Here is a 27,520-nt window from a genome sequence, read left to right on the forward strand (position 1 = left end):
TCATTATTTTCAAAAATTTTGTCATCATATTCAATGTCATCACAAGTTAGCCATTTCCAAAGATTTATCTTCATACCATTATCTTCAATTACAAAATCAATTAAAATGTTTTACTTATATTACTATATCCAGTAAATATTTGTCTCTTGTAATAATCATAATGATCAGTGATCATGCACTTTCTCTGTTGTGACAAAATTTTCCCTTTAACTTGAATAAACTAAGCAAATTTTTAAAGAACATCAAGTATAGTTTATATCTATTCACATCTTTCAGTAACAACTGAAATCCCTTTTAATTTTGCTGTATGTATTGCTATTAAGTCTGCTTGCTACAAATTATCTAAATGAAGCAAAACAAAATTTCATCTCAAAATGTCCACGGGTATGCTGCCGGTCTATAGTGTCCAATGGGCACAATATTTTGGCGATCATACATGTCGCCATCATCACGTGAACTGACGGACTGAGCTCCTGTGAACGTGCCGGCACGGAGATCCGTACGCTATGGCTGCTCAGAAGGAACTGTTCCCTCTGAGCAGCCATAGTGTACGGATCTCCGTGCCAGCACGTTCACAGGAGCTCAGTCCGTCAGTTCACCTGATGATGGCGACATGTATGATCGCCGAAATATTGTGCCCATTGGACACTATAGACCGGCAGCATACCCGTGGATATTTTGATTATCAAATACGCCGGGAGAAATTCAAGAATCACAAAATTCATCTCTTAAAAATTTGTCTCACTGTCTTATGCAATTTATTGATAATTTCTTCACAACCATTTATAATTTTTTAACAATAGTACGTTTTTCGTTCTATACATTATCTAGATTCCTTTGTTGTGCATTTAAGATTATTGTTCTGTGAAGATAATGAGTTTTAGTAATTTTTTTGCAATTAACACACCAGTTATGATCGTCCTCAGTGACTGAAAATGAGGTTCAGACAGTCGATTGTAAATTTCACCAAATGAAGTTATTTGATATCAAGTGACAGTTTTAATTGTATCTTTTAATGTTGCATTTAAAAAATTGAATTTTGCACTACAATTGAATGATCATTATTATTTATATCATACAGATTATCATCCACACTTAATATAATAACAGAGCACCAAATGGTAAAACTTTGTTTATATGTTTATCAATGATAATTTTCAGCATGAAATCGTACTCAAAATTACAATTTGGTGTTCAGTTTAGAAGAGGGTGTAATTGGATGAATGACGAACACTAAATTCACTTAACGAAGGTTTATTCAGCTCTTGTGCATACAAGAGCAAAGTGAAATCTGCCTCTGGCCAGGACACATGCAGTATATATATACAGCTACAGAATATTCCAGTACAATAATTCTTCACATTTGTGAATACCTATAGAATGTACTCAAACTGAATATAGAAATTAAAATTCTACAGTCCAGGTAAGTTTTGGACACACGACCCTCCATGCAACAGATTAGTATCATAACCACTAAACCATACTGCTACTCAGTGTCTTCTGTGACATTCCTCCCTCCTCAAGAGAACAGCGTTTCAGTGTTAAGTACGCCTAGTCCTGGAACGAATCATCGGTCCTGCATACTCAGACTCCTGATGACTGATTCTCGCCCTGGCGGTGATGTTCTAAGAACTTCTTTTGCCGCTACGTACTTCGTCATCTTTCTGCTTGTGGCCTGTCGCTGCAGCTTCGAATTTACCCTTTGTTGCAGGATCCTTATAGGGCTTCATTCGAAGCAATTTTTGAACGGATGATGGATAATCATCTAAGGCACCTGAAGTGGACGATGTGTCTTTGTTATTTAGATGACATTATAGTGTTCTCAGAGCCATTTGATGAACATATAAAAAGACTAAGGGCCGTTCTTAAGTGTCTACAACAAGGTGGACTGAAACTTAACCCAAGAAAGTGTCTCTTTGGAGCAAAAGAAACCAAAATACTTGGACATCATGTGGCAAACGAAGATGTGCGACACTTACAAAAGCCGAGAGAAACTATTAAACTGCAGAAACAGAATGTCTTGCTGTGATCTGGGCCGTGTGCAAATTTCGACAGTATCTCTACGGAAGGCCATTCACAGTTGTTACAGACCATCATTCACTTTGTTGGGTGATAGGTCTTAAGGACTGAATATGATGCTCCAGAGTTCACAAGAGCTTGGGCTGGTCACCCATCTATGAGGATAACGACGTAGTTTCTTATCATTTTTGTAGTGATCGACGGTGGAGGATTTTTGTCTTCGGCGGCCTAACCTCCAAGGAAGGTCTCACCCTTTAGTTTTCCGGATTGCGGCGGCTAGGTGATCGGCTGGAGCTTGTAAACGGCGATGTTATGACGCGAGCCACAGCCCTTTTGTCTACCAGCCTGGTGACCCCCTCTGGATCTTCACTCCTGTTCGGAAAGTTGGTCTCTCTGAGAAGCTCCTCAGGCACTACTTTTGACCTTATAAGGTTGGAAGACAGTTGCCTGATGTTACTTATGAAGTTGGAGATTTAGACCCTGAGACAAGACGACGAAAGATCAGAGATACGGTCCACGTCCTTTGAATGAAGCCTTATAAGTATCCTGCAAACCAGGGTAAATTCGAAGCTCCAGCGACAGGCAACATGCGGAAAGGTGACAACGAGCGTGGCGGCAAACGAAGTTCTAAGAATATCGCCGCCAGGGCGATAATCAGTCATCGGGAGTCGGAGTATGCAGGACTGATGACTCGTTCCCAGACTAGGATGACGTAACATCGAGACGCTTTGCTCTTAAGGAGGGAGCAATGTCACAGAAGATGCTGAGAAGCACTGTGGTGAAGTGGTGATGATATTAAACTGTTGCATGGAGAGTCGTGACTTCAAAATTCACCTAGACGGTACAATTTTAATTTCTATATTCGGTTCGAGTGCACTCTATAAGTATCCACAAATGTGAAGAATCATTGTACTGGAATGTTCTGTAACTTTATATATAATGTATGTGTTCTGGCCGGAGGCAGTTCTCTCTGCGCTCTTGTATGTGCAAGTGCTGAATAAACCTTCGTTAAGTGAAATTAGTGTTCGTCATTCATCTACTTATTCTGGTGGAGGTGCCGGGTATTGGACCTTGTGACAGCTCCCATTATCGACGACACAATGGCTCCCATCAGGCCACGACAGAGCCGCCGTTTAAGTGGCGAGAAACCCGAGTTGAAGCCACATTCAACAGACTGCACTCTATCGGAGACAGAAGAAGAAGAGGACGCCACGATGACAGAAACTGTGTGCCACCACATCAGACATCTTTCCAGGTTCTGTGGTGGCGATTGCCAAGAGCCAAACAAGTGGCTGAAGGTATATGAGCGTACAGACAAATTTAACAAATTGGATGACACCGTGTGTTTAGCTAACGTGTTTTTCTACTTGGAGGGCACTGCCAGGAAATGGTATGAGAACAACGATAAGAAGTCCACAAGCTGGGAAGTATTCCCTGTGGAAATGCGCAAGTATTACAGCGAAACACAACGGCAGAAGTGCAAGGCTGAAGATAAATTAAAGTGCAGGACACAGCGTACAGGAGTACTATAGCATCCTACATTCAAGACGGAGCTGTGTAAAATAGTGGACCCTAGAATGAAGGAGGAAGATAAGGTTGCATATCTCATGAAGGGTGTTGCTGAAGACATGTATCAAGCCCTACTCCTGAGAGAGGTTTCGACAGCAGATGACTTCTTAAAATGGTGACAGTGCATCGAGACGATGCATCAAAAAAGATTTACACGCAAGAAGTTTGAACGGCTTCCAAACGTCGTATCGATGTCTGTGGTGGAGTAAGCAACAGATTTCACAAGTGTTCTTCATCAGATAGTGAGGGAGGAATTTCAGAAGGCACCGGGATTGCACGGCGAGCAAATAACCGAGACCCTTCAAGAGGTCGTAAGGGAGGACGTGGAACAGACATTGAACCGAATCTCTCGTCCTTCATTTCCCTTTAAAACTGTGAAAAAGTCGAGATCCAGGCGGAGTTACGTTTCGATAATGCCTCTTGAGGAGCCTGTTTGGGCACCAAGGAAGACTGAAGTCTGGAGTACCCGGATAACCAACCAGTACGTTTCCACTGTGAACGAGCGAGACATGTGGTGCACTATTGTCGAGAAATGCGGCGGATATTTGATGTTGCCCGCACCAGAACACAGCAGACCGACCTTAGCCGACGACAATTTCGGGACGACGAAGATGAACAAGAAGATGTGGGTGCATCCTCGTGGATGGCAGACCACCTCAAGCTCTTGTGGACTCTGGGGCATCATATTCAGTCATTTCGGAGAAGTACCGTCGCCGACAGCAAAACATCTCTGCTGAAGGTGGCTAATGGGAAATATGTAAACACCTACAGGAAGAAGTACATTTCATGTGGGTATAAGTGGCCAAACACAGCCCTTAGAATTCATCATCTTACAGCAGTGTGGTCATGACGTCATTCTCGGATGGAACTTTCTGAAAGCTTCTCAGGCAGTTATAGATTGTGGTCGCTCGAAGATTATGCTAGACGAGATGAGATATTGTGGACAGGAAGATGCGAATCCGATAGTGTGGAGACTATGTGTGCTGGACAAAGCGATCATTCCTGCAGTTAGCGCTAGAAAGGTACCTGTCATGCGTCATACCATGCAGCAACCCATGGATCTTGTAGTGGAATGTAAGAGAAACATATCACTGAAGAATAATGTCATCCCTGCCTCTGTCGTCTCGTTTAAGAACGGATTCAGTGAATTGCGGATACTTAACTGTCGCTGAGAACCGCAAATCTTTCCAAGACTCTCTGCGTAGCAAACGCTGAGCCGTTAATTGCAGAACAGCTGAGCGTCATAGAAACTTTTGATACCAAGTCTGTGGACGAAATTGGCGCTACCACTACTAGACAATACCTTCTAGCTCGACTATCACCAGATCTCACTAAGGAACAAGAGGAGAAACTACTTGTGATTCTCCAAGAGTTCTCTGAATGCTTCAATTCACAGGTGAAGAGCAAATTAGACAAATTGACAGTGAAGCACCGGATTAGCACTGGAGACCATCAACCAATAAGCCAGAGAGCATACCATGTGTCAGCAATGGAATGTAGAATAATTCGGGACGAGTTAGAGAAAATTAATAATGCTTTAATTTCAGACTGTTTAATTAAATTTTCTGCATCAAAATTTCTTGTTGCTCTATAATATTTATTAATCCCATCGTCGATTTTTTTATAGATTTACTTGTCTTTTCTATTGCTAAATTATGTCTTTCTTGTTCTTCCAATTCAGCATCTGTTTTTTGTTTATTTGGAAATAATTTATGGACAACTGATGATCTCCAAGCTAAATAAGCAATCTCTCCTTATGCTGCTAATAGAATCAGTAAAAAAAACCTCTCTCACGTTTTGTTAAACCTGTTCCTTCTTTCTTTTTTGTTAAATAATCAATAATTTTTTCATAGCTGGTATATCTAATGGTATGAGGAAATTACTTCCAGTTTTTCTGCTTATCTATTTTTCTTTTCTGAGTTTCACTAAACACTTATCAGTACTAAGTAATTGATAATTATGGTGTTTCATTTAAATTGATTTACGTGTAGTTTTGCCCCTTGGTAGCACAAAATAATCGATTCTGAAATTATTCATTTACATATATAAAAAATAATAAAAATTCTTATAATCTTTAATTATTATCACCAATTGTCAATCCTAGTCCTAATTTTGTCTTCCATGTATTATTTATTTAACTGGTATTGCAGCTAATTTTTCTCTAAATGATGCATCTTAAGCCAACATTTCTTCTTTTACAATTTGCTGAAGTTGTTTATCTGCTTTACGTCTAGATTATAAATCTGTATAATTTCTGTATGAAACATCTTGTTTGCTACATGCTTTGTCTGAATTATACCTTGACATCCTCTCAGTTATCCATTTTCTAATTTTGTTCCTAGAACACAATAATTAGAGTTGAAAGATGCATTCAGAATGGTAATTTCTTAATAAATCTCTTAATTAATCCTTTTCCATATTTGTCATTTATTCAAGATGCATGCAGTAAACTGTTCAAAAGTCTAATTAAGTAAGGCACTCCTTTATTTACTGTAAAATCATAGGACTTACTAATTAAAATTTTGCTATACCAACATCTTTTCAGCTAATCTGTCTATTAAGTCTCTAACATCACACATCTAAACATATCTAAAAGCTTTTCTTTTATTTGTTAATTAATCCTTCATCTGCTTTCCCACTTTCTGAATAGTCTGTACTTGATTATCTTGATTCTAGTATATCAATTTTTACAATTTCTTTTATCAAATTTTTGTATTTAATACTCTACTTTACATTGCTTTATTTGGATTTTTATCAGAATATAGATCTCCTGAATCAAATAATATATTTATTTAGTTTTATAAATCAATAGTATCAAGTTTTGTTTTATGTTGTCTATAGTCAGACATTTCTTACTTAAGAGTTTTATTAATATACCTCTCTCTTCAGTTTCTCTTTCACCAACAACAAATTTATCTCCGTAATATTTTACTGGTACGTAACTTACATATTTAAACATACCAGAAAGTGTTAATGCAAAAACATTACCTTCACTATGATCAATTTATTTCAACATTCTTTCACTTATATCGATTTTTTCAGTTCTTTGATCTTTTAGATTTTTAGCACCTTCTTCTTATTTATTTAATACATCTTATATTTCTGAGTCATCTAAGTAACAGAAAGCATAAATAAATTCATTGATTGGTGGTATGTCTAGGAATTTTTCTAAATGTTGAATGTAAGTTTTGCTATAATAGGGAACAATTTGTTTTCCAGCTTCAATTTTTTCTTCAATAGGTTTTCATATACTGATGAAATCTTCCACATTATCATCTAAAAATTTGATTCCTTCTTTTAACTTTTCTGATTGTATCAATAACAGTTGATCTTCTATTTAATACACAATATGGTTTATTGCAATCCTGAATAAAAAACATCATGCTTTCAGAAAAAGAAATGTGTAGCGTTACCTCTCATATGCGTGATTGAAGTAAAAATATTTCCTTGAATATCCTTGAAAAGGGTTTTCTTCACCTTTGACAATCTGTTTCTCATATTCCTTACACCTTTAATACATTGTGCAACTTTATTTTTACTTTTAATGTTGTTTGAAGCACATTTGTATTAATTACTATTGATATGTTTCTCATATCTTGTGTTTATGCTTCTGCATTCTTCTTCACATTCAGATAAATAGTTTTAATTCATCCTTGATTTAAGATAGAAAGATGATCACTATACAAAAATGTAATGCCATTCTTCACCTCTTTGAGGCTAATAGAATATAGCTATAATCTTCCGTAGAGCTGTAGCTACTTCTTACATGAAGTGATTCTCCATTGTTGGTGTTTGAAAGACATATTCATTCATTGAAGTAGCTTTTTATTACACTTAACTTATGGGTACTCAAGAGCCAATAATAAATATGTTTCTGTAAGAATTGAGGCTTATCATACATAGTCCATACATATTTGGAAGACTGCACATTAAACAGGTGACCAACATCAGATAAACGTGACAAAACAGCTCATGATAATTTGGTATGATATTTATTGCCAAATAAAGTCCTAAAATAGATGCTAAGATGTTGTTCTGTTTCTGGCCTTATTATGTGATAGATTCAGTTGTTGAGACAGCAAAGATTAACCATAAGACCTAAAATAAGAAAAATATTAGGACCTCCTAGTGTTCCAATAATCTAACAAAAACAAATCATACATTGATTATAATGTTATTGCTATAGAAATAACCAACAAAGCTATCACACGTTGTTTTTGATTTGACAGACAGACTGATTGCCATCTACAGGTGACTCTTGATGACTGATGCTTCGCTCTTGTCAGTATCCTTTGCAAATGGTGATTACCCCCTCGATCACTCCATTCTTTTCTGTCTGTATATCCACCATGGAAGGTGGCGGTAGTGGATGGGATTAACTGCACCCAGCAGTGAACTGTGATTTCCAGTGTCCATAGTATCGCTGTCTGGTGCGGACCTCACTATATAAGAACGTGTTTCTTCATCATGGACCACCTGAAGATGACAAAATGAGTCTGCTTGACGAAATACTTACTACATGACTGGATGGACACCCAAGGTTCTACAGTTCCACACTGTATTACGGCTATAAGCTTGTTCATAGCAGGGTGACACTGAACAAAAGTTTTACCTGATATAATTTACTTCAAAAGATTTTTTTACTTTAAGGTTGGACACTGTGTGTACACTTTTCACTTTATTTGCGATTTTTTTATGAAATGTATTCCTTCCACACTTACAAAAAATCAATTTCATCTTTCGAGTCCTATTAGAAAGAATGTAAGAACTTAAATAAACTAGTTAAATTTTATATGTGTTTCTTATTTTTGTTTCTTTGCAATACAGAGTTTTCGACACAGCCTCCGCGAAACAGTTCCGTTGTAGGGAAATTAAATAAACGGTTTTCCTCATTTAATTGTTCTGTATGCAAATTTATTGTGTTTACTGTAACAGAAGAGATTTTACCAGCCATGGTTGCAAATTGATTGGATAATCTCACTAACGCCTGATGGTGAAGCATTAAAACGACAGCTGAACTTGTATAACGGCATGGCGAAACAAGGACTTGCAATTATTAGGGAGAGACGATCCAAAGCATTACCAAAGAAGAGGAAAACTTTTCTGGATGTAATGATGGATGATCATGGAAATTTGCTTCTCCCTGAGAGTGAAGTGTACGATGAGGTAAGTACTGTAATCCATTTACTCCCTTTGAAAATAACTACATTAGTCATTCTATCGAAGGCATAAAATGATGCCACAACATACAAGGGCTAAACATTACTGGCAGCATTTCCTGATAAAGCTTCTGTGACATATATTGTGACATATTTTGTGCGAATGAACACATCAGAAATTACCAATTTTCTCTTTTTGAAATGCATTTGTGAACTAGGTCATGCAACAAATTAAACTTGATTAACAAACAATTTTCATGCTTTTTCACTGATGAGCTATGTTACATGTACTAGAAACAAGTAATTGTACTTACCTAACAAAGGAATCTGAAAGTGAGCAAATAGAGAAGTATTTCTACAAAGATGGTTGGTTGGTTGTTTTGGGGGAAGAGACCAGACAGCGAGGTTATCGGGCTTATCGGAGTAGAGAAGGAAGTCGGCCATGCCCTTTGAAAGGAACCATCCCAGCATTTGCCTGGAGCGATTTAGGGAAATCATGGAAAACCTAAATCAGGGTGGCCGGACACGGGATTGAACCGTCGTCCTCCCGAATGCAAGTCCAGTGTGCTACCACTGCGCCACCTCCCTCAGTTCTACAAAGAACGTTACATCTCAGATGGGTTCAGGCCACAGGTCTTTGATAGGTAACTACATGTAACTAGTTTCTGTTCCCAGTTGCTAAATTTTCGTTGGAAACTTGGGCGACATTATTGTTCTAATATGTCTATGAACATAAATTTCAAAAATTTCTAAAATTGTTTGAGGTATACTGCTGCAGTGGAAATGCTTGTGATGAGGAAAAAGACTGATACGTATGTTGCACATGCATTGGGCCTAATAGTTGCTATGATCTCTGCCTTGAAACAAGAACTTGTAAAAATATATCTTTTGATATATGTGTCTGTCCTGGCAGGTTGTTTGTTGAATGAATTTTGCTACGGCCTGAAATCTGAAGATCCTGGTCTTGTGGTCCTGACTTAGTGTAAAAGGTAACACCAATGCAAGTCGTAGCTCTGGAAGTAGTGAGGTTTCCAGTGCTAGGTGGGTCTTTCAAAATTGAAACCTTCACTGTCTCTTGCAAGGTTTGCTAAGTGACTAATGGCAGCAGTGGCAGTCTTTCTCCCATATCGATTTTTAGATATACTGCTGTTATTCGCCTGTGGTAAGAGCCAGTTTTGAAAAACAACGAATTTTTTATGAGAATGACCTCACACACTCCTGGTAATTTAACACTGACAGCTCCCATCTTTGTCACAGCTGTCGCCTTCATGTCCAAGGACTGGTTTGGTACAGCTATCCAGGCTCATCTATTTTGTACAAGGCTCCTCATTTCTTCATTTCTACTGCTAACTACATCCATTTGAACTACCACCTGTAAACAAACATTGGTCTCATTCTACTATTTTTATTCTTCCTTCCCCCCCCCCCCCCCCTCCTTCATTCCCATTCACTCTTCTTCAGTACAATATTCATGATTCCTCAATGCCTCAAGATATGTCCTATCAACCGACCTTTTATTTTGTTAATTTGTACTATAAATATCTTCATTCCCAAATTCAATTCAGTACCTCGTTAGTTATTCGAGGTACTTATTTAATTTTAAGCATTCTTCTGTAGTACCACATGTCACAAGTTCCACTCTCATTTTGCCTGACTTGTTTATTATTCTCGTTTAAATTCAGGACAAGGCTACGCTGCAGACAATAGTTCTAGAATAAACTTCCCAATACTTAAATTTAGTATGAACATTCTGGTGCCTGCAAGGGACGAATCCACTATAGCATGGTGGGCCGCTGAGGGTGAGATGCAAATCACTCATGTAGCGGCCACGCCGAAATCTCGAAAGTGTTCTGGAGTCTTGGCGCAGAAATACAAAGAGAAAGATCCACATTTTACTGGTGCGACCTGATATTTGGTGATAAGAAATAATTTATGTAAACATGATCACTTGTTGAAATACAGTGCCTCCGCAAAGTCTATACGCAACGACGAGCTCCGAGTGTCTCACCTTGCAAGGGATGTAAGGCTGGCAGAACATTCATGATGCTGTATGAGTTAGGACCCGGGATTCAATGATAGTCGCCGCTGTTATGATGGGAGATGGGATTCGACGTTATTACAATTAAAACAATTATATTAATTATTTATATTAATCACAATTAAATACACTGTGCTCACCAGTTTCACAGTTGGTGGTGGAATTGTTTTCCTCTTTCTTGAAGGCATAGTTCAACACGTTTACATGTATTTGCGAACACCTTTACCAGTGTTTCACATGTAACCAAAGGCAGATACTCAGTTATCGCTGTCTTCAGTTCATCTATTGTCCTTGGGTTATTTTGACACACAGACGTTAGCCTCACCCCAAAGATGTCTATTCTAATCATCTTGAGGTGGTGAAGTTCTTCTTATGTCAGTGCTTGCTGTGAAAATAGGACGAGGAATTGCGCCTTATGCAAGACATCTTTTCAGTTTCGTTTTACACACAAGTTCCAGCACTTTTTGTGCTACCTTCAGTGGGTTATTTTATTTTCTTACTATAAAACTGTTGTTGATATTAATATTTAGAGATACTTTTGGTACAAAATATTTACAATTGTGAATGAAAAATTGTTGTGAAATATTATATATCATTTGTTTACAGTTCACAGTTGAGATATGTATTAACGACCTGATGCACTGTATGCTGTTTATCATATTATGTCTATTGTTCTAGTTATAGCTTAATTAGCTAAAGAGTGGGTGTATGCATTAGTTTACATACCTTACATGAAGCCATTGGGTATTTATGTTTGTAGCTAGGCTGCTACACAATTTGCAACTGTTGTCTGCAAACAGCAAAACATAATCTTTATTTATCTGTCTGTTATGTAATTACGTTTTGCTGTTTGCAGGTGACAAGTTGTAGTTTGTGTAGCAGACTAGCTACCAACATAAATACCCAATAGCGTCATGTGGGGTATGTAAACTAATGCATACACTCACTCTCATGACAATTAATCTATGACAAGAGCACTAGATATAACGTAAAAAAACAAAATACAGTGCGTCAGGTCGTTAATACATATCTGAACTGTGAACTCTAAACAAATGATGTATAATATTTCACAACAATTATTCATTCACAATTGTAAAAATTTTGTACCAAAATTCTGTCTAAGTGTTAATATTGTAGTGGGTGAGTTCCGGGAGGTGCCGTATTAAAACTCGGTGAGAACTTTCCAAATGACTTATTGGCTTCCACTACAGTGCTCCATTCCCCTCGGTCTGTGTCACAGGGCCCACAATGCTGAGGAAGCACCCCAGCGGCCTGTGCAACACAACTCTGTGTCGTGCCAGCCTTGGCCAGCCTGCTGAGTTCCGATGATGTCAGGATGGCTACACCATCAGCCAACTCAGCACAGCTCGGTGTGAGCCTTGGGCGGCCAGCTGCGTCATTCTCCTCACCGGCATGGCTGAGATTGCTGCGACGAACAAGTGCCCGCTACTTGGCGTCCGAATCTGCGGCCCTCAGGAAGTCTCTGGCGTGTGTCGGACGCCAAGACGACTGCCCGCGGAAGTGAGCCAAAGAGTGGCCCGCCGCTGGCTGGCTGCAGCCCCGTTCGAACCAACGGCCTGTCACGGGCTGGGATGCTAGCGCCCCATCTGTTGCTGCATGTAGCCTGGTGGTGTGATACGCCCCGCCGTGTAGGAGAGCTGCCACACTTGAATGAATCTAGTTAGAAAACGCTACCTATTTATACTCGGCTGTGCGCCTCTGTTATGCCAAGTGCTCCACTTCGTGTCACGTATGGGTAACACTTAGGTTAGCCAGTGGCCCTCTTCTGCCTGTGACTTGCGCCATGAAAACTGCTGTGTGGGACCTTTCCGGGACTTCTACACCCCGGTGGCCTCTATTTGCCTTCGCAACTGCTGGTATGCGTAACTTACTGCAATCCGGCCTGCTCCTGGCTCTAACTCGTGTCTTCGAATATCGCACAAAACTAACTTTCCCTATTCTAAGTATGTGTAACTATATGTAACAAAACATTTACAGGAAGAAAATAAAATAACTCACAAAAGATAGCACAAAAAGTGCTGAAACATGTGTGGGTAAAACGAAACTGAAAAGGTGTCTTGCATAAGAAGGAATTCCTCTTCCTATGATGTTTATTCTTTGCGAAAGAACAGATGCCACACATTCATACAACTCTTTCGTCTAGATGGACAATGGATCCAACTTCTTCATTGTAGATACACAAGTGCATCCGACCTCCTGCAGGAGTCTCAGAGTAGCGAGCATAGAGAAAATGGACAGGGACTGCAGATAGGTGGTGTTCGGTGTGAATGTGGGGCAGCTGAGAGACGTGTTGAGATAGTCCGCACAGTTGTGATAAGCAGTGGATAACGCACCGATTCGAATCCTGCTTCGGCACACATTTTCTCTCGTCGCTGCTGATTCCGCCTGACGTCCCGATGCAGCTGACATCAGTAGTTCCTTTCCTTTCCTTTCTCCTCCTCCACCTTCATTTTACACATAGTTAAGCCACTTAATGACATCAGGCCTCTCTCTAGACCTTTCACTCAACTATACTCCATCAGTGCGGTACTGTAATTGATGCCACTCACAAAAAGGAGTTTAATTAATAGTGTATGGTCTGTCGTCTAGATAGCCACACAGTTCACTCGTGTTGTGGCTTGTCAAATGACAGCGTGGGTATCATACAGTGAACAACGCCAGATTTGCACCTAATGGCCACAATTGGAACTATTTTTTTCCTGAGTGAAATCAGTTCTTCATTAACGCCGTAGCAAGTCTACTAAATTTCGCTGACATACGATAATTAAAGTCTAGACTCGATATCCATGAGTAGTTGTACATTATTTATAGCCACTGGGTACTAACGCTCTTTATCACTAAGGAACATTTCTTCGTATGTCATCTTCCCGTTTCAACAGGTACGAACATTCGGACTGGCGGGTACTGACACCACTGCAACAGCACTGAGCTGTATATTTGCATTGCTGGGTCTGTACCCAGAGTGGCAAGACGCAATTCAAAAGGAAGTGGACGAAATCTTCGGAACTGGGGAAGACTACCTGAGACCGGTTACCGAAAGTGATCTCACTCAGCTAAAGGTCACTGAGGCTGTTATAAAGGTAAGTAGAGCTTGTGGTGTCCAGAATTATAGCTAAAAAATTTTCAGCCGGTAGCCCATTGCATAGTTTTAAATGAATGGTGATGTTTAAGGTGAGGAAAGTGTAGGGAGTCACTTTGTGAATCCATAGAAAATCATCTGCATGGTAGTACCTCGTGTTGGACAGAACGTGCGTTAGGCAGTAACTACACCAGTTGTTGATGACCAGTTCGATAGATCATTGATAATTTGGCAGTGAAATGCTTCAAAATTATTTTGTGCTCTGAGGAACTAAAAATTTATTTGGAATCTTATCATCTGAACTCATACAGATATTTTAAGCCTGTTTATAATTTACATAGCAAACAGGCATACTTTCTCACTGACAATGCAGCGTAGTGACCTTTAAAACTACACTAGACTCTGGGCAAAAAGAGTAGTGAGTTTAAAATTTATTGCGTCGTTTTATAAACTGTACCACCGCTTTTCTTATATATTGTACAGGTTCGCTTACAGATAACAGTCGACATGCTTGTTTTAACAATTGATTTGATCTAATAATACATCTATACTGCTAGATGAGTTGCCTGCTGTTAGCTAGAGATATTGATCTAATCATCTACAGCCTGAACTCATACACAACTCATAAGCTACGGCCACTAGATGTTGCATTTTTAAGCAGCTTGTAGCATGTTACAACCAAGCAACTGACAAATGGCTTCGAACATACCCTCAGAGCAATATTAGTTAAAAACTGCTCAGCTGTTAGGAGAGTCATGTGTCAGAACTGTGACCTTACAAAATGCTATCAATGGTTCCTCCAAAACTGGAATCTGGCCGCTGGGTCTACACATTTTTCGGGTTTCGGTTTCCATGGGGACTAAATACTGTCCATAAGCAAAACTAGAAATAAGAAAGAAAAATGAGTGAAAAGACAAGAACAATCAGGAAAAGCAAAACCGATTAATGGTAATTTTGCGTTCCTGGGTCTTCCAACTCCCGTAAAACGCAGATAGTATTTTAGATAATGAATATGTATTAGGATTTCATATTTGTTTGCAACGTCTTAAAAATTAAAATTATTTTGGTCACACCTGCGAAATTTCTGTATTAATTGCTACAGTTGAGAAAACCTTACTGCTACAGTTCAGAACTCCAGTCGTACAACTGCTTATAAATTGTACCACTTTACACCCAATCATTTGTTGTATTATATATTCTCAACCACGGGACATTTATTTTCGAAACTTTCGGCATATGTGTCTGAGAGAATATGCTACACATCAGTAGTATTACATTTAGATAATGTGTATTAGACTACAGCAAAGTCAGAAAAATGCTGAAAGTGATGCCGCTGATGAGACTGTTTCCTACTCTGTACTACAGAGTTAATACGGTGGAGATAAATGGAAGAAAACCATCGAAACAAAATCAGTTACTGTAATCTCTGAGACACACACACGCACATGCCGGCCGTTGTGACCGCGCGGTTCTAGGCGCTTCAGTCCGGAACCACGCGCCTGCTACGGTCACAGTATCGAAACCTGCCTCGGGCATGGATGTGTGTGATGTCCTTAGGTTAGTTAGGTTTAAGTAGTTCTACGTCTAGGGGACTGATGCCCTCAGTACCATAGTGCTTAGAGACATTTGAACCACTGAACCACAGACACAGGCGCGCGCACGAGCGAATTCCCCCACGCATGCACACACACACATGCAAATGAGCATTATTCACGTCCACACCTGTGTGTGTGTGAGCGAGTGGGTACGCGCGACACGCGTCCGTAGAAATAAAGAGAGAAAACTACATGCATTTATACGTACTCAAAAAAGTAAGTTATTTCCCTTTATTAACTACCTTAACGAAATAAGAAACTGCTCCATCGTCTGAAACAACGGATGACACAAGAATGTCTTGTTTGTCGCCGATCTAAGGGAATAAAGAAGAAATCGCGTTGACAGTTGGTTAGTTACGTGTTTCGTAGTTAATGTTGACAGCTCGTATCGAAATACGTGGAAGCAAATCAGCTTACAGATTCTAATACGATATTTGTTTGTCAGTATGGCTACGTGATAAGTATTTAGGCTCCAGTTACATCTTAGAACAATAACAATAAACTGAAAGACAAAAATCGGGAATTTCAAAGCTGATCTGAGTGTATTATTAAAATGAATACAGAATATAGCGTTAAAGTTCAACCCATTAAACCCCATGTGTAATGGATAATCATTCAAGGTTGATTAGCCCGAAATATATTAGAATACCTATGACGTTGAATCTTAAATGGGACAAATATCTACTTCTCACTCTCAGCAAAAAGTCTAGGAGTGAAACAACACTATACTGCAATTTGAAACGTTCTGAACGACTTTTTTTATGGCTGTTAAGTGACACTGGAGTAAAACAACACTATACTGCAATTTTAAACTTTCTGAAAGACTTTTTTTATGGCTGTTAAGTGTCACTGGGATAATGTTTCATTAACATTTCAAATAGGATTTTGGTTTTACTATACCGTGGCAACTTGTACAAAGTTTTAGCTGAAATTGTTATACAATGTTTTAGCTGAACTCACTTTAGTTTTCAACAGCGGATTTTTTTAATTGCGTTCAAAATAAAATACTTGTTTTGTAATCTTGTAGAGAATCACTACACGCTGCATTAGAGTAGATAATGGTAATTTTTCACTTAAAATATTAATAATTATTACAAAAACGCAGCACATGTTTGACGAATTAATTTCGAATCGCTGTTCTAACTGCGTCAAAACCTTACTCACGTGGATCGAAACCTCTCTTCCTTGACTGCCTCCCCTCACCAGAGCCATCTCTCTTTAGTATAAAACGGCAGTCAGCTATCATGTTTCTACTGCATCTTCCTTCGTCATTATTTCACATATCTTTGATGTCCTGGTGTAACCGTTCTCCTCTTTCTTCACTGACACAGCCAACAAATCGACATTTGAATATAGAAAATGAAGCTCCATACGTACGTTCTCACACAATTTCATGAAACTCTGCAACACCGTGCCAACCATGATTTCATAATCTGGATATTTGTTGCTGTCAAAAAGTTGGCCACTTTTTCTTTAAATGAAACTCAAGCCCTTTTCTTCACTGGATTTATCGTACTTTCAAACAAAGTATCTTTGTTTAATGATCCCGTCTTTAACTTCCTCACAATGTACTTCTGGAAATCTTGTTACCAACTACAAGAAACAGTCGCCATCCTTAAGAAGTGCTTTAGTGGACTGTTTCACCAATCCACGTGAAGAGCAAATAATAACGTCTTGCTTGGCTGAACAATTGGTTCTTTTATAATATTCTGTGAATCAGGTTGGGTGCTTTATGTTTAGGACCAGTTACCTGTCTTTCTATGCTTGTATTTGGCTCGGCTGTTTCACTCACAAATGAAACACGGAATATCTGTGTAGATGGACTGTTGACCAATCAGCGTACCAACTTCTTCCCAATCCCCACAATTGTCCAAGGAAGATTTTTATAGTTCACCTATTTCAACACAGCTTTGAGATTTCAATACATCTCCTTAAGGTATATTCAAGGGACAATAAGGAATCAGCCAAACGAATTTCCATTATGTAAAAGTACAATTGTAGGTTATGTTTTCACGCGTCTATAAACTACCTCCGCTGACTTGGATCAAAGTGATTTTGGAGAAATTCAGCAAAACCCTCAAAGTCACAAAAAAACACACAACTTTCTTCTTTAAATAATTAATTCGATTTCTCTGTTCCTGTACCAAGAGGATGATACTCCAAGCAGTAGAAAATGGTTTTACCCTAAGCCGAGACCCAAGAAATTCGGTGGCATCTTTGTCAAACTGAAGTCAAGAGTTAATTCGTTTAGTTCGTCTGGACTAAATAATTCTGATGTAGAATATTCTTCCGGATTGCAGTCGTCCCCATCAGCAGATTCATTTTCTGAGCTACTCTCCTGTTGCAAATCTTCGAGAACGGTAGATGGAACTGAAGTAGGGAGAGATTCCCTATGCGTAACTGGTCGTAAGGCCGTAAAATGTTAGAATATTTTATGTCCTTCTTACTTTTTGCACTACGGTCTTCAACGTTAACTACGCAAAAATAGCCATCATATATATGATCTTCTGGCTACCACTAAAGCATGAGAAGTGCAATAGGCATTGATCTTTCTCTTCCTATTATTCTACGGTCTCAGACTCTCAACACATGTACGGCATATCTTGTGTGATGCTCAGCTGTTGTCTTGATCACTAAAGTATGGCTAGTAGAAATTTTTCACGAAACTATTAATGTTCAGTTTTTGCTTTTCAGTTAAGGAGGTACCAAAAAAGTAAGAGAATATCTTGTGAGAACTCATTTCTAAGAAACTGAAAAAATACATTTAACGGCACAAATTTCACCACCTCACAACACTATAGTACGTCTAGAATGAACTAATGTTTCGGCCTAGGAGTCTGATGGGTATGAAAAGTGCAGCCTACTGTTCAATCTTACCACCATAAAATTTCCCTTACTTGCAATAAAATTTCTCTCTGTGAAACTTAGGTTTAAATGAAAACTTAGTTCACTTAACTTACGGAAAAACTGTACCTGATGGAAAAAAAGTAACGGTAGATGGGACACCAGCAAAAAAAGTACGTGTGGTGCAGTGAAAATTATGCAGACATCAAAAATCGCGTTGTATAGTGTAATACATGAAAAGCCATACTGGGCTGAACACACAGTTACAGTGTGGAACAAGACATCAGATCTCCACATCCTACAAGGTATTCCATTTTGGCCTGAAAAACAGAAGTTGCACTTCCAATTGTTGATAACAGCAACGTTGTCCTGCAATGTCTTTCTCAGTAAGGCTCACGGAATTCAGAACTGGTGATGTTCGAATCCGTACGATGAATCTGTGACATTCGGTTTTCTGATCATGTTTCACCATCTTAGGTATAGTTATCTCAGCTACGTGAGGACAGTTGGAGAGATTTCAATATACTTCGTCTGCTCTAAGGAATTATCAGCATATACAGCCCATCATATCTCTTTTCTACCTCAACGGTCTTGTCTGAACAACATAGCAGAAACACTTATGCCCAAAAGAAAGAAACTCATTTCTGTCCACCTTCCCTCATCCGCTTTCTCTTTCTCAATAGCAGGAACCCGTATCAGGATTGACGTCCCTTATTAATAGACAACTGAATAACAGCTTAATAATAAAAGATCATTAATGATATAATTATCATCTAAAGCAACAATACGCTGGGGGTGAATAAAAGTCATGGGATAGTGATACACACGTACACAGATGGCGGCAGTGCATTGACAGAGCTGTCATTTTTATTCCAGTGACTTCTGTGAATAGGCTGCCGGTGTGATTATGGTCAAGCAACGGGAATTAGACTGTGAGCTACATGCATGGAACATTCTATTTCGGAAATCATTAGGGAATTCCATATTCCAGATCCATAGCGTCAAGAGTGTGCCGAGAATACCAATTTCTCGGCATTGCCTCTCCCCACGGATAACGCAGCGGCCGACCACCTTCACTTAACGACCGAGAGCAGCGGCCTCTATATCGAGTTGTCGTTCCAACGGACGAGCAACGCTGCATGGCGTCATCATAGAAATCGTTGTGGGACGTACGACGATCGTATCCGTTAGAACAGAGCGCCGAAATTTGGTGTTAAAGGACTAAGGCAGCTGAATTAAATGAGACCATTTGCTGCCATCCACAGGTTTCTTGTTCACAAACAACGATGGCACTTTTATGGATGATAATGTGCCATGACACCAGGTCACAATTGTTCCCGATTGGTTTGAAGGACACGTAGCTACAGCAGCTATAGAAGTCAACAACAATTCCTCCAGAACTTCTGCATCGCACAGTGCTGTGAGATAATGCATATGGCCGGATCTAGACTTCTGAGAGACAGACAGTTACAGCTTTTCTTTTGCAACGCATGATGTTTTCAACAAACAGATAGCGCAATAGAGCAGCTCAAGTGGAAAGGAAAACTTCCTGTTTAAATTTCTGCATCCTATACTGTTGACAGTTCTGTGTAGGTGGCAATTAAATCATTTTATTTCAGTGATTACAAAATAGAGTCGAATGTATGCACTGGGTAGCTGAGGCTGCTAGTTCATGGCGATTCGGTCAACAAAGTAAATGAATGTACTTAACATGCTGAAAACCACTACAGGGAGCCTGTGTCTCAGAATTCTCATCCAGTGTGCGTTATGATAGAAAAATGAGTCACAGAGAAGAGGATTTGGTGGTCTATTGGATGGATGACAGGTGCATATACTTATGGTCTGGCTTCGATTCCAACTTCTGCTGATGATTTTTGATAGGGACAGACAGATTCTATTTTCTTCTGGGTACGCCAAGTGAAGGAGGTATAATGGCATTGTGGTCTGAAATTCACACTAAACATGATATTCCTTCTCTACCAAGTAAACGTTAGGTTGAACCACAATAAAGTCAGGAGTGGCGACATGTAGAAACTCTATCACCAGTAACCTTTCTTATACTAGTTATTTATTTCTAGTGACGAAACAAACGCTATGTAGGATCACAGGACACTTATTCCATCTTTTATTTGAGCTTCTGTATGTCGATAAAATTGGTTCTGAACTGTGAATGCAACTCACACCGCCCTTAAAGCGGAATTTGATCCCTTCGTGACAATACAGCTCGACTATAATTTGTTGTTTGTTCAAAACTGCATATTCCTCAACATCTCCACATATTGCACATGGATGGAGTTCCAATCCTGGCCCGGCACTAAAGTTTTCATTCTGTATTATCAAGCTCTAGCATGAGAACACCTACCTGCTGGTGGATAATAATTTTGATTTTTAATGTATTTTCATTCGTTGTCAGCACTAACGATATCTGACGTTTTTGACTCCCAGTGATAAAACTATTTGCGAGATCACTGTAACCTCAACGATGTTATTCCGAGCTGCTGGTGGAGAAAAATTCGGTAGCCGACGTCTCTTTGTGTGTAGTCAACAACGACATGTGTGGGGTTCAATTCCCAGTCAGCACTTAACTCTTCGTCATATTATTTCTAGTTCAAATACGTTCACATGTCGCTGTTTATGTAACAAACCCATATTTAACGTTCGTTTTCTCTAGAAGATAATAGCGATAGGTGCTGGGTTGCAGTCCTGGGAAGAAAAAAATTAATGTTTCGTCTCGTCATTTCAGTTAACACATCTGGCTACTGCCGAGAAAATCCGATATGTCACAGTTGGTAGTGCTTCGATAACAATCCGATTAGGTTCCGGGTTCGAATTCCTGTCCAACAAAAAGCTTTACCTCACGGCATTTCAAGTAAGTTACTTGTGAAGAAGCCATATTTAACATCTCTCGTAGTTCGTTAACAGGGACAATAGATGCTGGGTAAGAATTTGCGTCCGTTAAAATGTTTAAGTTATGTAATTTAAAGTTGATATTTGCTAACTGATACTGTCTAAAATCGAAATATATCACTCTCTGTATGCCTAGACAGTTACGAAATCTTTGCTTAGTCTACATGACCTGGGTTTGAATCCATATGCAGAACGAGATGGTTCGTCGTGTCATTCGAAGTCATACAAATTCTCAACTAGCTACCCGTGAATAACTTAAATTTTTAATGTCATTTTGTGTTAAATACGAGTAATAAGTACGGTATGTTACTTTGAAGAGGAAATCATGAATATGACGAACTCACTAAGTGCAATACCTATCTGACGTAATAATGAGAGTCGTAACATTTCAGGTATGTCATTTATTGTAATAAATGTGAGCTTACAAGCCTTAAGGACAGTCTTATCTGTGATAAGGTGTTCCCTGATATTTGTAGCTTCGTGGTATTACTTTACATCTTGAGTTATTGCGATACTGAGCAGTGTTTTCTAGTGGTGTTGGAACCATTTTCAATAGTCAAACGACTGTACCGAGGAGCGATTAGAGGACCTGCTAGATAGCTGCGTTATGCGGGTTGCATGCGAATCAGGCGAAATGCAATTCAGGTTGTTCGGTAACTTTTGAGCACGACTGTACATCCCCTTACAACGATCATGTTTTCTGACTGCACTGGCATTTTTCAGCAAGATAATGCGCCATGTCACAATCTCAAGAGTGTGGTTCGAGGAACACAGTAGCGAGTTCCAGTTGATGTGGTGATCCCCCAAATCGCCAGATTTTAACCCTATCGAACACGTCTGGGATGTGATTGAATTTGGGGTCAAAGCTCATTGCCTCCCTCCCCGGAATATGAGAGTTCAGCGATTTGTGTGTGCAGATGTAGTGCCAACTCCCTCCAGCGACTTACCAAGGCTTTATTGCTTCCATGCCACGACGCTCCACCGCTGTTACCCATGCCAAAGGTTGACATACCGTCTATTAGGTAGATGTCATTATGTTCTAGCTGTTCAGTGCATGTCACTCTCTCGTACATACCAACTCGACCCACATCGCCACTTGTAGATGTGCAAATTTATCGAAACTAGGTAGCGTCTCCGAAAACGAAGGATTCGGTACTAATATCGGGGTTCATCGAAATTTTTACAAATCACTGCGTCTCACCAGCACACCAACCCTGGTGGTGGTAGAGGTATTCTACCCCGAGTATTTTTATACAAATATTCATACAATAAATGAGATATGTACACACAAAATTTGGTAGAAATGGCTCAAGATGTTATTGAGTTATGCCCTGTGTTATCCCCTTCCATACGTCCTCCTCCCTCCAATGGAGATTGGTGTTTCTTTAGCCCCCCCCCCTCCCGAACTCCCCCTTTCCCTAAACGTTTGTGGTCTGGTGCGCTACAATAGCCAAATTACAATCACAAGTGGATGAAAACCAACTAACAAACAGATGATCTGAACTGCAATTTCGTCTCCTGTGATTGAACGAGAAGGAGAAGACTTCTGCTGAATAAAGATTAGGATCGCTTTGTCATATTTACATTGCTTCAAATTATTTTAGTAGCTATTGTACTGTTTCTCTCCGGCTGCAGGCAGTTGTCACCCAAAAGTTCACAAGTTGACAAGCCACATGAGAGACAGGCGGCTGCTGCCTTGCAGAACTGGACATACACAAACACACACACACACACACACACACACACACACACACACACAGAGAGAGAGAGAGAGAGAGAGAGAGAGAGAGAGACAGAGGCGATCGCGCGCAAGCGAGCGCGGACTGGCTGTCTAAAATTAAAAAGATAATCAAATAATGGTAGTCTTTCAATAAATGTGTGGCTATGGCACCCTGTATTGAAGAAACTTACTGACATTTAATCTTTTTTTTCAGTCCCTTCTCTTACGTAAGAGGATGGGGAGATCTTGAACTCGTAGAAGAGTGTTCTTTGCCGTCAAGTGTGTAAAGTTTATTGCGTTTTCGATCGTTGTTAACATTCTACCTGCAGGTGATATCAAGGGAGGGGGGTTCTCATGTCTTTCAATTCGGAATCTACGTACACTTCTGGAAATGGAAAAAAGAACACATTGACACCGGTGTGTCAGACCCACCATACTTGCCCCGGACACTGCGAGACGGCTGTACAAGCAATGATCACACGCACGGCACAGCGGACACACCAGGAACCGCGGTGTTGGCCGTCGAATGGCGCTAGCTGCGCAGCATTTGTGCACCGCCGCCGTCAGTGTCAGCCAGTTTGCCGTGGCATACGGAGCTCCATCGCAGTCTTTAACACTGGTAGCATGCCGCGACAGCGTGGACGTGAACCGTATGTGCAGTTGACGGACTTTGAGCGAGGGCATATAGTGGGCATGCGGGAGGCCGGGTGGACGTACCGCCGAATTGCTCAACACGTGGGGCGTGAGGTCTCCACAGTACATCGATGTTGTCGCCAGTGGTCGGCGGAAGGTGCACGTGCCCGTCGACCTGGGACCGGACCGCAGCGACGCACGGATGCACGCCAAGACCGTAGGATCCTACGCAGTGCCGTAGGGGACCGCACCGCCACTTCCCAGCAAATTAGGGACACTGTTGCTCCTGGGGTATCGGCGAGGACCATTCGCTACCGTCTCCATGAAGCTGGGCTACGGTCCCGCACACCGTTAGGCCGTCTTCCGCTCACGCCCCAACATCGTGCAGCCCGCCTCCAGTGGTGTCGCGACAGGCGTGAATGGAGGGACGAATGGAGACGTGTCGTCTTCAGCGATGAGAGTCGCTTCTGCCTTGGTGCCAATGATGGTCGTATGCGTGTTTGGCGCCGTGCAGGTGAGCGCCACAATCAGGACTGCATACGACCGAGGCACACAGGGCCAACACCCGGCATCATGGTGTGGGGAGCGATCTCCTACACTGGCTGTACACCACTGGTGATCGTCGAGGGGACACTGAATAGTGCACGGTACATCCAAACCGTCATCGAACCCATCGTTCTACCATTCCTAGACCGGCAAGGGAACTTGCTGTTCCAACAGGACAATGCACGTCCGCATGTATCCCGTGCCACCCAACGTGCTCTAGAAGGTGTAAGTCAACTACCCTGGCCAGCAAGATCTCCGGATCTGTCCCCCATTGAGCATGTTTGGGACTGGATGAAGCGTCGTCTCACGCGGTCTGCACGTCCAGCACGAACGCTGGTCCAACTGAGGCGCCAGGTGGAAATGGCATGGCAAGCCGTTCCACAGGACTACATCCAGCATCTCTACGATCGTCTCCATGGGAGAATAGCAGCCTGCATTGCTGAGAAAGGTGGATATACACTGTACTAGTGCCGACATTGTGCATGCTCTGTTGCTTGTGTCTATGTGCCTGTGGTTCTGTCAGTGTGATCATGTGATGTATCTGACCCCAGGAATGTGTCAATAAAGTTTCCCCTTCCTGGGACAATGAATTCACGGTGTTCTTATTTCCATTTCCAGGAGTGTATTTAGAGGAGATTATGGTGACAACAAAGGAATTACAGATCCCCACGTCGAACCAATCAGTGTACATATAATATTGTTTCCTGAGCATATATTTACATGAAAGGAGCCTCATCGAATTATTGCTGTAGAATATTCTAGAAACGTTAAGCTAATGTCAACGGGTAATCCCTCTACCACCACGAAACATCCCCACATTATTCACATTCAGACGATGTGATTCCCTGGTTTCTGCCTTAGGAGTCACTGCGGTTGTTCCCTGCTGTACCAGTCGCACCGGTGTTCGCGTCGGAAGACATCCCACTGAGCGACGGGCGGTACGTGGCGCCTCGCGGCAGCGTCGTCTTCGTCTTCCTGAACCTGCTGCACCGCCAGCCGGCGATCTACCCGGACCCCGACAAGTTCGACCCTGGCCGCTTCCTGGAGGGTGGCGGCACCAATGCTCTGCCCCCTTACAGCTACCTGCCATTCGGCGCCGGTTCGCGCCTCTGCGTGGGAGCGCGCTTCGCCATGCTGGTAATGAAGACAGTGCTCGCCACGGTGATGCGGCAGTTTCGCATCATCCCCGGCAGCACCAGGGAGGAGCTGGAGGAGATAGGAGTCTTCATCACTGGCAAACCCGTCCACGGCATCAATATCAGATGCGTCCCACGGACAGCTCCTGTCACAGTGGATTGTACTTAACAAAGTGAAAGGAGAAGAAACCGCAAAAGAGAAGCACAGTTACTGCGATCCACTGTCCTCCTAAGTTCATTATCAACCATTATAATTCAGTATTCCTGAAGCAGCAAATAGTGATAAAGATTTCGTCCTGTTTATTGTTTTCTTATTGGCTTCAATGTTTACAATCATACAGCCATCTATAATATGACTAATACTCTTATTTACTCGCACTGACTCTACAATTTATTGAAGTCCCACACATCATTCCATTCACTAATCTGCAAAGCTAGTACGAATTGGCTAATTTGAGCACCATTGGCTAGGATTTGGTTGTCTCGAACGAACGTGACAACACATATAATATATAAACATTGAATATCATATGTATAATCAATAATATAATAAAAAATTGTTCTTTTAAGCTATTATCTCTCTACTGTGCGAGAGCTAGGCATTGGCAAGTTTCGCTTCTACCGCCAGAAGGAAATTCAATAGTAATTTGAAAATATTTATGTACACTCTTGCGAAATTGTAAATTTCTTTAGGAATAAAGCCATTTAGAGCTCTTAATATGAGCCTATTTCTTCATCTATATAGCTTCCGCTATGGTCACCTTCAGAGCAACAATTATGAATATTTCTCATAAGAATGAGGGCATTACTTACACGTAATCAGTCTACAAAAGATAAAAACTAAATGGTTAATTATTTTTAAAATTCATCTAACAGAAGTTAAAACTTCTGTACCAACATTCATTATTGGGTTCAATAATACTTATGTCTAAGTGGGGTGGCAACTAGCATCTCACCTCATTCGACCAGAATTGCTACAGAGTGACTCCAGGAACACTTTTCCGAGTTTAAAAACTTCTGCTGGCTACCAAAATTTTACACAGACGTTCTGGTTGAGATGTGGTTCTAGTCGGGGATAAGTTGACTTTTAAGTTCATGCGTATGTAATGACAGACAATACCTAAAATTTCAAACACTATAAATTTATTTCTAAAGCACAATTTCATTGGAATAGCATCACAGTGTTTGTGCCTCGTGTCATGCTGGCGTTCGGCAATGGTGTGAGCTATATAGCTACAAATTTACGAACTCAAAGCTGAGATGCTTTACGAGCCAGTGTAGCCCTCGTTACACATCAATTGAACTAACTAATTTCACAATTTTGGTAAACGTTTTTGGATTACAGTGATCAATTAATTGTTATATTTAGTTTAAAGTTCAGTCTTGATCGCGTTATGTCTGTTTTAATGAGTAACCGGTTTCGGTTTTTTCTATTAAACCATCATCAGACCCATTGGCTCCCTTGGGTTGGTAGGTGGAGCTCTCCTTGCTGCTGTGCAGTCAACTGACATCAGTTGACTGCACAGCAGCAAGGAGAGCTCCACCTACCAACCCAAGGGAGCCAATGGGTCTGATGATGGTTTAATAGAAAAAACCGAAACCGGTTACTCATTAAAACAGACATAACGTGATCAAGACTGAACTTTAATCTAAATATAACTAATTTCAATTTCGATTTCTGCCAATAAGTCTGAATGTTCCAAAGTCTGCACACATGTTTTGCAATGGAAACACCATCACAGTGAGGTAACGAATAAGATGTGCAAATTGGAAAGCGACCTCCTAGCTCTCCTTTGCTATCTTGAGGCGATAAGGAAATGAACTATTTACTAAACTCGGAATTCTATTATAATTCCTCCAATGCGATTCTTGTGCGCTTATTGACATCTGACTATGCAATCCAGGCCTCTGTTGAAGAATCGGACTGGGTGAGGTCGCTTGCCTAATAGAAAGTTGTTATGTACGTAAATTATTAACATCAAGTTAACTCCACAAAAATTTTTAACTAGGTCGCAGGATTGGTTTGGTGCGTCAATATACACTGAAGTGCCAATCAAACTGATATAGGCATACGTATTTCAATACAGAGGTATGTATAAAGGCAAAATAAGGCGCTGCGGTGGGCAACGCCTATGAAAGACAAATGCGTGCGGCGCAGTTGTTAGACCGGTTACTACTGCTACAATGGCAGTGAGTTTGAACGAGGTGTTATAATCGGCGCACGAGCGATGGGCTCAACATCTCCGAGATGGCG

At 40.7% G+C, this 27,520-nt stretch overlaps 1 protein-coding gene across 3 annotated transcripts in view; it reads left to right on the plus strand.

The window, feature by feature from the left end:
• LOC126475277 (cytochrome P450 4e3-like) overlaps positions 1–25,984 on the plus strand; it is a 95,527-nt gene extending 69,543 nt beyond the window's left edge. For all 3 annotated transcript variants that reach the window (XM_050103031.1, XM_050103033.1, XM_050103032.1), the window contains 3 exons: positions 8,524–8,754; positions 13,686–13,886; positions 24,992–25,984. In XM_050103031.1, the coding sequence (XP_049958988.1) occupies positions 8,524–8,754; positions 13,686–13,886; positions 24,992–25,435 (876 nt within the window). In that variant the 3' untranslated portion in view covers positions 25,436–25,984. The remainder of the gene's footprint in view (positions 1–8,523; positions 8,755–13,685; positions 13,887–24,991) is intronic.
• The last annotated feature ends 1,536 nt before the right edge of the window (positions 25,985–27,520 follow it).

Source organism: Schistocerca serialis, chromosome 4 (genome assembly GCF_023864345.2).
Source record: "Schistocerca serialis cubense isolate TAMUIC-IGC-003099 chromosome 4, iqSchSeri2.2, whole genome shotgun sequence".
NCBI classification, from domain to species: domain Eukaryota; kingdom Metazoa; phylum Arthropoda; class Insecta; order Orthoptera; family Acrididae; genus Schistocerca; species Schistocerca serialis.